The following is a 14,148-nucleotide window of genomic DNA, read 5'->3' on the forward strand; positions in this document are numbered from 1 at the left end:
AATTGTAAAGTTTGAGGAGTTGTGAAGTCGTAAAACCCAAAATGTAATGAGTTAATAAAGCATGAAATTTGTTGAATTTTGGCAAAATATTAGAAATGCAATTATATCACATCTAAAAGATTAAAGAAAGTGATAGACTTCAAACATCATAAAAGAAGTTTGTCTTTGGTTTCTAATCATCCCAATTTGAATAGCACTTTAAACTTGTATAGCTCAGTTGTGTGAGTGATATAATGCTTTGAGATAATACTCTAGTAATTAAAATTGGAGAGACAATTACTCTGTACGAGTGTAACAATTTTTACATAGTAAGATTTCTTTTTAGTAGATCGTGATTTTTCTTCAAATTTGGAGTCTTTCTTGTTAATTTTTGTATTTTTTTTATTTTATTATTTTCTACTTATTCTTATGATAGTAGTAGGAGGTTTTTCTAGACATAAACACGGAATGGTTCACTCCCTTCTAAGTCCAACTCTTTGAATCATTCACTCCAACTCTGGTCAACAGACCTGATAACTACGAAGCAAAATATCTGTATTATGACCAATGTCATAAAAATAATTTATTAAAAAAAAAAAAAAAAAAAAAAAAAAAAAAAAAAAAAAAAAAAGATTGAAGCTGTCTGTGTATCAAGTGTGAAGCAGCAATCATTTAATGAAGAAACAGACAAAAAAGAGGCTGCGCCTGTCCTTACATGTAATAAAATGGGTTGGAAGAGTTGAGTCACTTCCATTGGCCCAGAATTGTCCCTTTCCTTTCTTTCACTCTCGCAGCTGCCCTGTCCCTAAAAAAAAAAAGAATGAAACCGATATATATAGAGACAGGAAATTGTCCATGTTGAAGGAGTGGTCCCTGCAAAAGCAAAGGAAGGTGCATGAATGGATATGGATAACACCAATCCAAAGCACAAGTTGTAATTATATCTCAAGGATTGACTCTGAGAAAAGCAAATCAAGAGTTTTATGTCGGTTGGTTGTGTTTTGTTGTGTTATTTTCATTATTTGTGATCCTACTTTCAATGACATGAAATCTCATTACAACAAGGAAATTAAATAGGAGAATGTGTCTTCTTAGGCAGAGGGCTCCAAAGATTACCATGTTCATGAAGTTATTCGAACTACTCCATTTATTTCCTTCATTAAAAGAAAAACAAAACACTACTCGTTCCTAATCTACTTTTTTTTTTTTAATAGAATAATTGAGAAGATGGAGATCGAATCTTCAAACTCGAAAGAAGAAGGTTGTATCAATTAATATTGAATTAAAGTCACTTTGGCATCACTAATCTACTTTTGATGACTAGTATTCAAATTATGTTTAAGAATATAATAGATGAATAAGATAATTCACAAAAAAAAAAATTTGTTTCGCAATAAAATAAATAAATAAAATAAAACTAGTTATATATAGAGGATTTGAATGAAAAATTATAAACAAAAGAAGATTTGGGTTTGATAACCATAAAAACGTTTGATATTTTAGCCTATAAATGTCAATTTCACTATGTGGTTCTTTACGTTATTAGCTACCTTTAAAAATTAAAAAAAAAAGTTTTAAAAAACTTAACGAAATGTTAAAAATTTAAAAATTAATTTTTAGAAAAATAATGGTAAGAAACAGAACTTTTATTGAAAAAAAAAAGAAAGAAAGAAAGAAATGATACACTATGTCACAATCGCACCTTCGTATAGATCTCGAGATAATTGTGCAGCACTTGTTCTCGCCCTCAGACAAGTCAACCAATCCAAATCCAAATAGTCGATGGCACAATGGGCGTTTCAAACAACCTCCACCCCCGTTCTTCAGAAAAGGTTTTAGAAAATGGGTTTAGAGGAAAAGATTTTCGCAAACGTTTGAAAGCATGTGTACAATAAACATTAGTCGTATAGCTAGAAAGCAATAAGCAATAACACGGCTTTATAGCATACAACTCACTGGCATGAGGATATGATGATTAGTCTTGCCTCTATATAGTGCATTCTGAACAAAATTACATCTGTCACCCTTGCATATGGAAATGGGCTAGCGATCACATACTAAGAAAAGTACATATAAAGCAAACTACCTAGCAAAAGGAAATATATAAGATGAAAGCATAGTAAAAAGAGGTGGAGGCGGGCATGCAGCCATGGGCAATATGCCCTAAACAAGCATGACTGTGACATTCTCCCTCACTCAATTGGTTGACGTCCTCATCAACCAACTTTGTTTGAACTTAGCAAATTATTGAGCAATTGCCTTTGAGGCCTTCTACGCGCTCCCAACGAACTTCTTTGTCTTGGAGGCTTTTCCATCTCTCCAAGAACTCTTCCCAGCTTGGTCCTGGTCTTTCAACTTTGTCGTTTCTCTCAGCAAGTCTCTCATTGACTTCTTCCTCTATCATTCTCTTCATCGTGTCAGTCAAACAGGTCACCACCCTACATCACTCCTTGGCATGGTCGAGATGACACGGTTTCAGTCTACTTACGTGGATGACGGGATGACTCTCTATCCACAATGGTAACTACACCCGATAAGAGGCTTTCCCAACCCTTTCGATGACTTCCACCGGTCCTCTAAAGCTACTCACGAGGCGACATTCTCTTTGTCCTCGACTTCGAAACTGTCCTAGGCACAAGTTTCCTCGAACCCTATCCTCTAGTAAGAGCTCTCGGTGTCTGGGCTTTCTTCTTTCACTCATCTTCCTCTTTGGAGGTAGGGACTTGTGTAAACTGTCCGGCTTGAAACACGACACTTCTTCAAGACACACAGAATGTCTTGATGGGCCTTCTCTTCCGTGGTTTCGACTGGTTCATTGGTAAGGTCCTTCTCCAACTAGAGGACTGAGATCATCTTTATCCTTTTCGACTGTTTAATCCCGACATGCACAACGGTGGGCGTGGACTCTATGATCATTAAACATTTGGCGAGGGGTATCGGTATTACCTTATGTTCAAGCAAGAACTCCATCCCAAATACCACGTCAAAATCATCCATTTTAATGATCATGAAATCGATAGGGCCATTCCAATCCCCTAACTTCACGATTGTTCTCTTCGCCATTCCTGTAATTGGCAAGGCCATAAAGTTCACAGTTTTCATTTTACCTGCGCCTCCTTCCCAATGAACATTCAATCGTCTGGCTTCTATTTCCAACATAAAATTATGGGTGGCTCCCAAGTCGACCATAGTACTTTTGGCCTATCTATGGTTGACACAAGCATCCACATACATCAGCCTGCCCCTTTGGGGCTCATTTGTTTCTCTTGTATTCTTCTGGAGGGTAGCTAAAAATCTTAGGGCCCGGACTCGTGGGATCTTATCTTGTTCGGCTTGTACATTCTCGTTCTCTACCTGAACAGCTTTGCCTTTCCAGTCCAAGGCTAATGAGGCTTGAAAAGCGTTAAAAGCTGCTTGTTTCGGACATTCGCTCGCCTTATGTTGTCCCTTGCATATATAACAGGAAAGAGGCCAATAGAAATTCTGATGATTCTGCCTCAGCCATGTATTTTCATTGCCTGCTGAAGTGGTTTTCCATCCCCACTAGTGTCTCTCTCTCCTCCACTATTCCATGATGGGCTTGATTCATTGCTATTTCTCCCTTTATTCGGGGATCTCGAGTGTTGCCTCATCTCTTGAGATTCATCAATCAAGTTGAACAACGTTCAGCCACCGTATATGCAGCTGGAGATCCTGTATTCTCTGTTCATACAGTTTGTCTTTGCCCACGGTTTCAGACCTTTGACAAAACAGAAAATTTTGTCTTTTTCAAATATATCTCTTATGTCCAACATCAACCCGACAAATTGTTTCACATAGTCTCTAATGGTGCCAGTATTTTTCAATTCCTATAATTTACATCTTGCCAAAATCTCAATATTTTCGAGGAAGAACTGAGAACGCAATTCTTGTTTTAGTCTTTCCCACATGTCGACGGTGCACCGACCCTCTTGGATGTCCATGAAACGAGACCTCCACCATAACTTGGCATCCTCTACTAGATGCATCGTCACTAGGGTGATCTTCGACTCTTCAGTCGCTGTGTTCGTAGCTCTGAAATACTGCTCCATGTCAAAGATAAAATTTTCTAGCGCTTTCGCATCGCGAGCTCCACAGAAGGGCTTAGGCTCAGGTACTTTTACCCTGTTGAATTGGACTGCACCCCTGGTTGGGGCTTGATTTCTCACTACTCTCATGGTGAGGTTAACTCTTGCACTAATGTTCATAATATCTCCTCGGATGACATCAATGGTGGCTCAAAAGTCCTCAGACAATTTAGTCACCATCTGAATTATCACTCTCTGTGAGCTATCTAGTTCTTTGACACACTCTTCCACAGGGGCAACAGAGCTCGACGAACCATCCCCATGCTCGAGAGGCCCACTTCTTGTGGCTTTTGCCTCTAGGGTCTCAACCCCTGTCAACAATTCCCTGATGAGCATCCCGTCTAAGCGGCCAACCACCACGTCAATTTCATCGACCTTGTCAGCGAGTTCTTGTAACCAAGTTTCTAGGAATCGAATTTGATCAGGGACTTCTATTAGATAGAGCATTTGCTCTTCTATCTCGACCAACCAGTCAACATGAGACTTGCCCAATTACTTTGTAGCAAACATGATCACAGCTTCTCAACTCCATGAGCTGACTTTGCTTTGATACCAACTGTCACAATCGCACCTTCATAAGTGTCTTGAGGCGATTGTGCAGACTTGTTCTCGCCCTTGAACAAGTTAGCAAATCCAAATCCAAATCCAAATAGCTGACGACATACTGGGCATTACAAACAAACTCCACCCCTGTTCTTCAGAAAATGTTTTAGAAAACGGGTTCAGAGGAAAAGATTTTTGCAAACGTTTGAAAGCATGTGTAAACAATGAACACTAGTCGTACAACCAGAAAGCAATAAGCAACAACACGACTTTATAGCCCCCCTAAAATTTGTTTTCAACTTGAGATGACATTTTTCTTTGTCAAGACAAAGTACACTCTTGACCATATTTCAGAAATGGGGCTCTTAAGAGATAAACTTGCAGGATTTTCGATTGAGCAAAATCATCACCTAACATTAAGTACTAATACTTTGTTGACAGATCCTTAACGATATAGGCATCTAGTCGAACATCTCGTATATTTGTCCTTTACCTGAACTAACTTGGCTTGTGTGATGCATATCTTAGCTCAATTTATGTAGGCACCTAATAGAACATTAGGATGTTGTAGTTTGTACGATTCATATTTGAAAAGTTAACCTGATCAAGGAATCATTCTTCACCCCAATTGTGGTCTCTCTGATGGAAAAATAGGCATGCGCAGCGGAATTGAGGACCAATTTTATTCTAATTGTACAAAAATAACATACAACCCTATTTAATTAATGAGGAATTTTTTTGTAATATTACCTTTGAAGTTCCTGAAACGCTTCTATCTTTGCCCAAACACGAACCAGACAATCACTAGAGCTGACCTACTATCCTCTAGACTCAGAACCGGGTTGTGGGACCCGATGGAAGAAGAAACCAAGAGAGAGAAAGAGATGGAAATAGGAGATAGGATTTTTTTTGGGTTGGATTTTTTTTCAGCCCAATTTAGAAACTAATTTTTGGCAAAAAAATCAAAAATTTTCTATCCAAATTGAAAGCCCAAATTTATAGAAAAAAAACCATGCAAAAATTGTATAAAACAAATTCATAAAAACCCAACACTTCAAAATCCACTATCTAAGTGGACTTGATATCTCCATAAGCCAACACCTAGCTAGAATTATCCAACAAAAGTTTGAATTTTCCCACTAACTTTAGTCAATGGGCAAAATGGTCATTTTGTCAAAGTCAAACTTTGATCGAAAAGTCAACACTTTGACTTTTTATGATTTTTTCCTTGTTGACTAATTTTGACCTCTCGAGCATGAATCCGTATTCATTTTCTCGAAATTCAAATCACATTTGAATATAAGGTCGGTCAAAAGTCAATTCTTTGACTTTTTACATCTTTGACCATTTCCATTATTTCTGAGCTTCCAAATATGAACGTATTCATATTCTTGATATTTAAATCACATTTAATCATTAAAATTGTATCTCTAAACTGAAAACCATCTACTATATCACATATACTTGTCGATTTCTCTCTCTTCACCTAATTCGAACAATTCGAATCATTCTATCATACTGTTCTAAGTTTAATCCATATGAGCTAATACGGGAACCTAATGGACCTATAAATCATGGGCTCCAACAATCCGAGATTAGCTGGCTAAACTCTTTTAGACAGAGCTAACCAACATTCGTTAACTAACGGGTCATTCCACTATAGTCCCGTAGTTGCACTCCCCTCACTATAGATATATTTGTGTCCATTTGATATAACCATGATTAGTAAGCTAATCATTCATAGGTTGTTCATAATCTTGGCTGGGTCATAAAAACCGTTTTACCCCCAAGACTACATCTTATTCCTTAAGTTCCACTGATCCTCTAATGAACAATTGGTTTAAGGTCCAACTTTTAAACCGAACCCCTCTCGGACCAAGAAGAGGGTGGGGCCCCTTGTTCAAGACCTGGATTCAATACTAAAGGGAATAACCTATCTACTATCCCTATAACGAATAGTTGTGAATTCCGTCTTGCACCCTATATTCCCAGCTATCCACCTGATCTTACCCTTGAAATGAGAGGCCTATTGGGCCAACGATAATGAGCTGCCCTGACCTATGCAGATCTAAGAATAATTTTGAGTGAATAAGAGTTCATAGTTAGCTCAGGATTAAGATTAAGTTACCTAGATCATCAATTAACGAAATAGTCAGTTTTATACATAAAACGACGTTTATAATGTAAAAAGTGACTATTTCATGGTTCGTCTTATATAAACTCTTTACATAGGATGCCTCCACATTCATGTACGGTTTAGGATCACATCGTTTGTACTAACTATAAAATGGGTCGCATCCATAGTGTCCCCAGAATAAGGCGCCCAACCTTATTCATATACTATAGACCATTTTGGCTATATATTTGAACTTGATCCACATTTATGTCACTACATAAAGTTCAAACTTAAACTTAATAGCCTCGGATCCTTAGTTTATTAGATTCATGAATTCAATACAACTATATTGAACAAGAATATGATATTACAAACTACGAGTTTTTTGACATAAAATCCAACACTCTCTCCATCAAACTAGCGTGACTCAAATTAGGCGTGTTGTTCATCGACTTTCCACTTTCTTATTGGTTGCCATTTCTTTTGGTAATTTCTTCATCTCTTGGGGAACCAAGAAGCAACAAATGACGTCTCATTCATCAGCAAAGGTCGAGTATCACTCCATGGCTTCTATTATATCTAAACTCGAGCTTAAAGCATTACTTGAGGGTCTAAGAGTGAATCATCCATATGCCATAAATTTATTTTGTGACATTTAGTCGACATTATATATTGCTTGAAATTCAATTTTTCATGAAAAAACAAAAAAATTAAGATAAACTGTTATTATGTTTGTGATATTATTCAGGATGGTATCATTGCTACACATTAAATTTCTACTAACGAGCAACTTGTAAAAATCTTTACAAAGATTTAGGGGAAAAAACCATTTCTTTATCTTCTTCACACGTTGGACATTTGTGATCCTCATGCTCCATCATGAGGGAAGGTATAAGAAAATATATTTGTATATTTTTTCCTACTTATTTATTTTGAGATGTATTTTGGTTTACACCCAAGATTAGGTTGTTTTTATGAACACCTTATTTTAAATGAAAACCAATAGAAATATCAAAATTATTGCTTAAATCTTAATCACCTTAGAGTTTGGATGTGTTTAGAACACCTTTTCAAGTGTTTAATTTAAAAAATAAATCATTTTGAAGAAAAAATCAAATGTTTGACAACCACTTAAAATAGATTTGAAAAAAATGAACTAATAAAATAAGTTGGTATAGGATAAACTCTTGAAATTAATTTATAGAAAAATGACTATTAAGTATTTAATGTTCTATCTCTCCCTAATTTATATAATACTTACATCACCAAAATACCCCAAAAGTTATCTACATCACTTCTACTATGTTGTCGTGGCTACCACTACCAACTCCAACCACCGCAGACATTGACCACCATTGTCAGTCAACTCTAGTGGTAGCCACTGCCCAATCCCACTAGCGACCACCCCAATCAATCAACTCTAACAATCATTATTTTAAGTTATAAATTCATACTTCATAGTATTTTATAGTCATCCTTTATAGTAATTTGATATTAGTAAAAACACTTTTAGGGGACGTTTGGCGCACAAAGTTGAGTTAAGTTGAATTGGTAATTATTATAGAAGGAAAATAATTAAGGGAGTTGATGTGAATAACAAAATGAGAAATGTGAGTTATCGCGAATAACGAAGTAATAAACTTCTTTAATAATTGGTAAACCAAACGGCGGGTAACCCACCCACCCAACCCAACCCAATCCAATTCGGGGACCAAACACCCCCTTAGTATATAATAAACCAAACGAATTTATATATAAAAGACTTCGGAGAAAAAGTTGTTAAACACATGAGTTTTTATTTTAAAGAGTTTTATCAAAAGTCTTTCAATGGAAAGATAAATTGGAAAAAAAAAAAATATATATCTTGGTCGATCTACATCGGCCGTATTTTTTGTCCTACGGGCTACAAATCATTTTCGCTCTTTTGATTAAAATTCTTGAAGAGGTGAAATACCCTATAGGCCATTCTGCGCTTTTGGTTCCTAGTGATCTCTTTCCAAGTGATCAGCTCAATTGGCTTAAATTTTTAAATGTCGATTCTCTTCTTTGTTTCTTTTACATCTGTAATGACCAAAAATTACGCTAAATTATTTTGCATGTAAATAGCCTACCCAACTTTACTACCCGGCCATATTTAAGCTCACTTGGTTATTCTTATGATATATGCCGGTATGCTCTCATAATTAAAAAATAAAATAAAATAAATAAGATTAAGTCAGGTTTGAATTAACTAAAAAAATATTTTTTTAAAAAATATATATTTTTATTTAAACTCTTTTATAAAAAAGATTTAAAATACACTTTAAAAGTGTTTCAAAAACTACTTTTAGTGATTGTCGAACACTATAATTTTTTTTTAAAATGACTTATTTTCAATATTAAACACTTGAAAAGTTAGACTAATTTCTATTAATTTCTAAAATGACTTATTTTCAATATTAAATGCTTGAAAAGTTAGACCAATTTCTATTAAACTTTCAATTGTACAATTCGAGCTCTCAAGCTTATACAAGTTTGGAATCCAATTTCTATAACTATAGTAGATTTAAAGTTTCATTTTTATCACTTTGAGGGCTCAATTTTATAATTAAAAGTTTGAGAGTTTAATTCAAACTAATATCACACTTTATGAGTGATTTTAGCAATTTACCCTAAAAAATAAACTTATAAATTTCATATCGCTATGAAAAATTCAATCATTTCTCTTTTTCTGTAAATATCCCCGGCGAAGTTGCACCAATTTCCTCATTTATGTTTGCTTCACTTCTCAAACATTTTCTATCCATATTTGAATATCATTTCGTAAAATTTTAAGAAGTTGAGATTGCCAAAAGACTATTTACATTAATACCTACACATACTATTTTCATTTATATATGTCCTAAAACTAGGATTCATGACTTAAACTGCTGAAGCAATTTTACACACAAGTTTAAGAGGTTTTTCTAAAACTTTTAAAATATTCATTGACACATAAAAAAAAAGATACAAGCTGCCTATTCAACCTCAAGATTGGGATTTCTTTTTAATTTAAAGTCATTTTTTTACATCAACTAGGAATTTCCTAGAAGCTTAAGTAAGTCAATAGAACAGTATAGCAGTGGAAATTTATTGATAGCTTAAAAGGACTAACAAGTGAGTACATACCTGCTGTCTTAATGAGATGAGTGTGAGGGAGACAATGCAAGAACCAATTGTCATTGTTTCAAGCTCCATTAAGATTGCGTATCAAAGAATACTGCAATAGAAGTTCATAGCAATATTACTGCAGTTGAAAAATTATTTTAACGGTCTGGAAATACAGCTAAACTGAGAACAGCCCGCCTCCGATAACGAGAATTTTCCACCCAATAAAGAGGAATGATAAAGACGATTCATAATGTTGTATAAATAAAACTGAAAATTCTCACTTCTTTGGCATTCTACTCTTTAAATGGCTGGAAATCTCATTAGTGAAGACAAGGTTTCCCAATGAGTCTCCTCCATGTCTGTGCCTGCGTGTATTAGAATGTTGCTCCTTAGTACTCGACTAAAGATATGTTTAATGAAGGTCCCATTTGGTAACTTTTTTATTTTTGGTTTTTGAAAATTCTGCTTGTTTTCTCACAATTTCTTCCTCACGGTTCTCTCATATTTCCTATGTAGACATATGATTTCTTAGCTAATTTCTAAAAACAAAAACAAGTTTTTGAAAACTATTTTTTTAATTTTCAAAATTTGGCTTTGATTTTAAACACTCTTAAAATATAGACAACAAAACATAGAAAACAATAAATGGAATGAGTGTTTATAGACTTAATTTTCAAAAATCCAAAACCCAATAGTTACCTTAAATGAAAACAAATGTAAGAGTGCAGAGGCATTATTTAAAGCAGACATACCTCATAAAAATCCTAATTGCCAGACCAACAAAACTGACTGGCAACATGAAAGATCCTGGATGCGACACTGGTCCAGTTTGAATTTAACTAATGGCCATTATATCTGAGCAGAAATATCGATGCTGCCATTAAATCTGAGCAGAAATATCGACGTTGTTGATATCAGCAGCTTTTTCTTTCAGTGCCTCATAATTTGTCACGAAACTAGGTTGATTGGTAGACGCAAGAAGTCTTGCCCACATTCTGCCAGTTAACTTCACTGTGTTTTGAGTCTCCGTAACACGCTATACAACACAATCATATTATTAATTCTAATGATATTAGCTTTCCTGATAATATTGATACAGAAGTATAAGAGATGACCGTCTTCCAACAAAACCACGTAAGCACTATAACAACCATGAAATCATTCTGTTCCTATCACGTATAATTTCATTCAAAATTAGTACGATATTAAGTCTATGAAACAAGCAGTCCGACACATACAAATCAACAAGACACAAAATATGCAAGAGAAACCTAAGTCCCATGTGATAACGATTTCGTTTTTGTTTTTTGTTTTGAAATTTATGTTTGTATGCCCACTCTTTCTTTAGTGTGGTTTTCATTTTAGTGTGGTTTTCATTTTTCTTAAATCAAGGTTTAAATTCTTTATCAAATTCCAAAAACTAATCATGTTTTTGTAAACTATAAAATTTGTTTTTGTTTTTTAAATTTGATTAAGAATTCAAATGTTTCCTTAATAAAGATGAAAATCATGGTAAAGAAAATGTAAGAAAATAAACATAATTTTGAAAAAAAAAAAAAAAACCAAATGATCATCAACCAAATACACAAAGTGTATCATGTAGGGGTTCAGAGCATTCAACAGAAAGTTTCTATTTGCTGAAGGTCAGTGTCCAAATTCTTATGAAAGCAGGTCGGTAAAAGCTAGAGCCTTGTGAGAATCAAGAGATAACCCGAATCACTCTAATCCAGTTTTAGATCGTGGGAATCCTATCGTGAATGTAATTAAGCAATCAACTGAGTGCTTTACGTGTGGTGTCTCAAAATTTGGTTAGGTGGTGCATATGAAAGTTATTAAAATCTTCAAAAATGCTGAATGTCTCAAGTTGTCAGATCAGATCCTAACTGTGTGGAATGAGATTTGATCTTGAAATAGGGTGCCTATTTCATGTAGGAGACTAGGAGTAGTGAAACATTCCATTTGAGGATTGAAATGTGTTTAAGCACAAGTCGAATGTCCTCAAAAGTGTTTGACATCTCTCATCATTGTCCCTGTAGGGGAACAAACGAGAATATTAAACAAAGCTAAAATTTGATCTTTCCTTTAAATGAAATAACTTTCATTGAAAAAAAAAAATGAAAGAATACATTGCCATACCAAAAAAAAAAAAAAAAAAAAAAAAACAGCCCCTTACAGAAAAGGTTTCCAACTAAGGGTAATGTTAGCAAGGGAATAATTTTTTTTTTTAAAAAAAAAAAAAAAAAAAAAAAAAAAACCCTTTGAAACCAAACCCCAAAGCGACAACCTCACCAAGGACAATGCCGATTGCTCTCTCCTCTCTCCTCTCTCATTCAGATTCATCAGTAAGTTTGGGGTCGAGTCAACATCTCCAGTAATATAATTCATTCAACATGGAAACTACGTGTTGCAGTGTTAACAATCAATATTTCTGTATTTGGCAAGAGGATTTTGGATTCTCAGTGGAAGCTTGTGGAAAAAGCCAGAAAGTCACTCTTACTAAACAATCGATGCTATGGCTGGAAGGAGAAATGTTCAATGTCGTCAAGGATTTGCTGCAAGTTTGTTATTCAAAGAAGATCAGATCAGAGCAGGGCTTTATTGGCTTGGCAAAGTTTAAATCAAAGATTGGTTCGCAGAAATAGCTTGGTGGCCCCCTTCTGGTGGAAGACGAAATCTCCATGTCCCTGCTGGAATAAATAAAAAAGGGTGGTGTGCTTTTATGGAAATGATCAGTGCAAGTTTGAAGATAATCAATGTCCAAATTCCGGAAGAGGAGATTTTAGAGGATAGAAGCTTTAATGCGAATATGATCAGCGCAGCAAAATCATTTGCAGAAGTAATTAAGGGGAGTGAGGCAATCGGACATCAACAAACAACTCACAAATTGCCTTCCTATTGGGTTAGAAAGGAGAGCGAGGAATGGTAAGATGCATTTAAAGATCGAGCGTTGGTCCAAGAAAGAACATTCACTCCCTGGCTATATTAAATCCTATGGAGGATGGATTTCGATTAAAAACTTTCCTCTGCCCTTTTGGAAGAGCTCTGTTTTTTAGGCTATCGGTCACCACTTGCGTGGTTTAGTGGAAATTTCTTCTCAAACTTTAAATGGCTTAAAGTGCTCAAAGACCATTATAAAGATTGAAAATAACTTATGTGGTTTCATTCCAGCTTCTCTATCAATTGAAGATGCTCCTCTGGGAAAATTTGAGATAAGTTTTGAAAGTTTTGAGCCTTTGATCTGTTGTCTCAGATTTGTTGTCTGAGATAGTTAAATTAGGAGTTAAACCATGTAGTACTTCGATAATACCAAATTTGCAACTTGCTAAGGAAGGAGAATTGTTTAAAGATCCTGAGAGATATAGAAGGTTAGTTGGAAAGTTAAACTATTTAACAGTGACACGACTTGACATTGCTTATTCTGAGTATTGTGAGTCAGTTTATGTCTTCCCCGACTATGGATCATTGGGCTGCCGTTGAACAAATCTTATGTTATCTAAAAGTTGCACCTAGATGTGGGATCTTATATAAAGATCATGGTCATACAATGCTTGAATGCTTTTTAGATACTGATTGGGCTAGATCTCGAGAAGATAGGAGATCGACCTCTGGATATTGTGTTTTTGTAGGAGGAAACTTGGTATCGTGGAAAAGTAAGAAACAAAATGTAGTTTCACGTTCGAGTACTGAGCCAGAATATAGAGCTATGGCACAATTTGTGTGTGAAATAGTGTGGATACATCAACTTTTATCTGAGATGGACTTCAGTATTACTGTGCCAACTAAACTATGGTGTGATAATCAAGGTGTTCTCCACATTGCATCCAACCTAGTATTTCACGAACAAACTAAACATATTGAAGTGGATTGTCATTTTATTTACGAGAAAATACAAGAAAGGTTGATATTTACATGATATGCGAAGAGTGGAGAACAATTGAGAGATATCTTTACTAAAGCAATAACTAGAGCAAGAATAGGCTATTTGTGCAACAAGCTGAGCATGATTGACATATTTGCACCAGCTTGAGGGGGAATGTTATAATATGTATTTATATTGTAATTATGATTAGTTAACCTTTATTATATTTTTATATCTCCTAGATTAGGGTTTCTTAGTTGCTTATATATATATGTATGTATGTATGTACATACATAGATACATATATATGTATTTATGTATGTACATACATACATACATATATGTATCTATGTATTTATGTACCATACATACATACATGTATGTATCTATGTATTTATGTACCATACATACATACA

General features: G+C 34.9%; 1 protein-coding gene across 9 annotated transcripts in view; it reads right to left on the reverse strand.

Annotated features, from left to right (window-relative positions):
* Positions 1-425: 425 nt before the first annotated feature.
* Positions 426-14,148, reverse strand: part of LOC120091673 (ATP-dependent 6-phosphofructokinase 4, chloroplastic-like) — a 32,373-nt gene continuing 18,650 nt past the window's right edge. For 6 of the 9 annotated variants that reach the window (XM_090316207.1, XM_090316228.1, XM_090316226.1 and 3 more), the window contains 4 exons: positions 10,626-10,909; positions 10,155-10,238; positions 9,892-9,982; positions 624-852 (listed from right to left, as the gene is read on the reverse strand). In XM_090316207.1, the coding sequence (XP_090172333.1) occupies positions 10,754-10,909 (156 nt within the window). In that variant the 3' untranslated portion in view covers positions 624-852; positions 9,892-9,982; positions 10,155-10,238; positions 10,626-10,753. Of the gene's footprint in view, positions 517-623; positions 853-1,681; positions 1,801-9,891; positions 9,983-10,154; positions 10,239-10,625; positions 10,910-14,148 lie in introns of those variants that run through there. The other 3 variants (XM_090316216.1, XM_090316219.1, XM_090316223.1) reach the window with 3 other exon arrangements.

The sequence above is a fragment of the Benincasa hispida genome, chromosome 1, assembly GCF_027475165.1.
Source record: "Benincasa hispida cultivar pf3 chromosome 1, pf3_genome.v1.1, whole genome shotgun sequence".
In the NCBI taxonomy this organism is placed as follows: domain Eukaryota; kingdom Viridiplantae; phylum Streptophyta; class Magnoliopsida; order Cucurbitales; family Cucurbitaceae; genus Benincasa; species Benincasa hispida.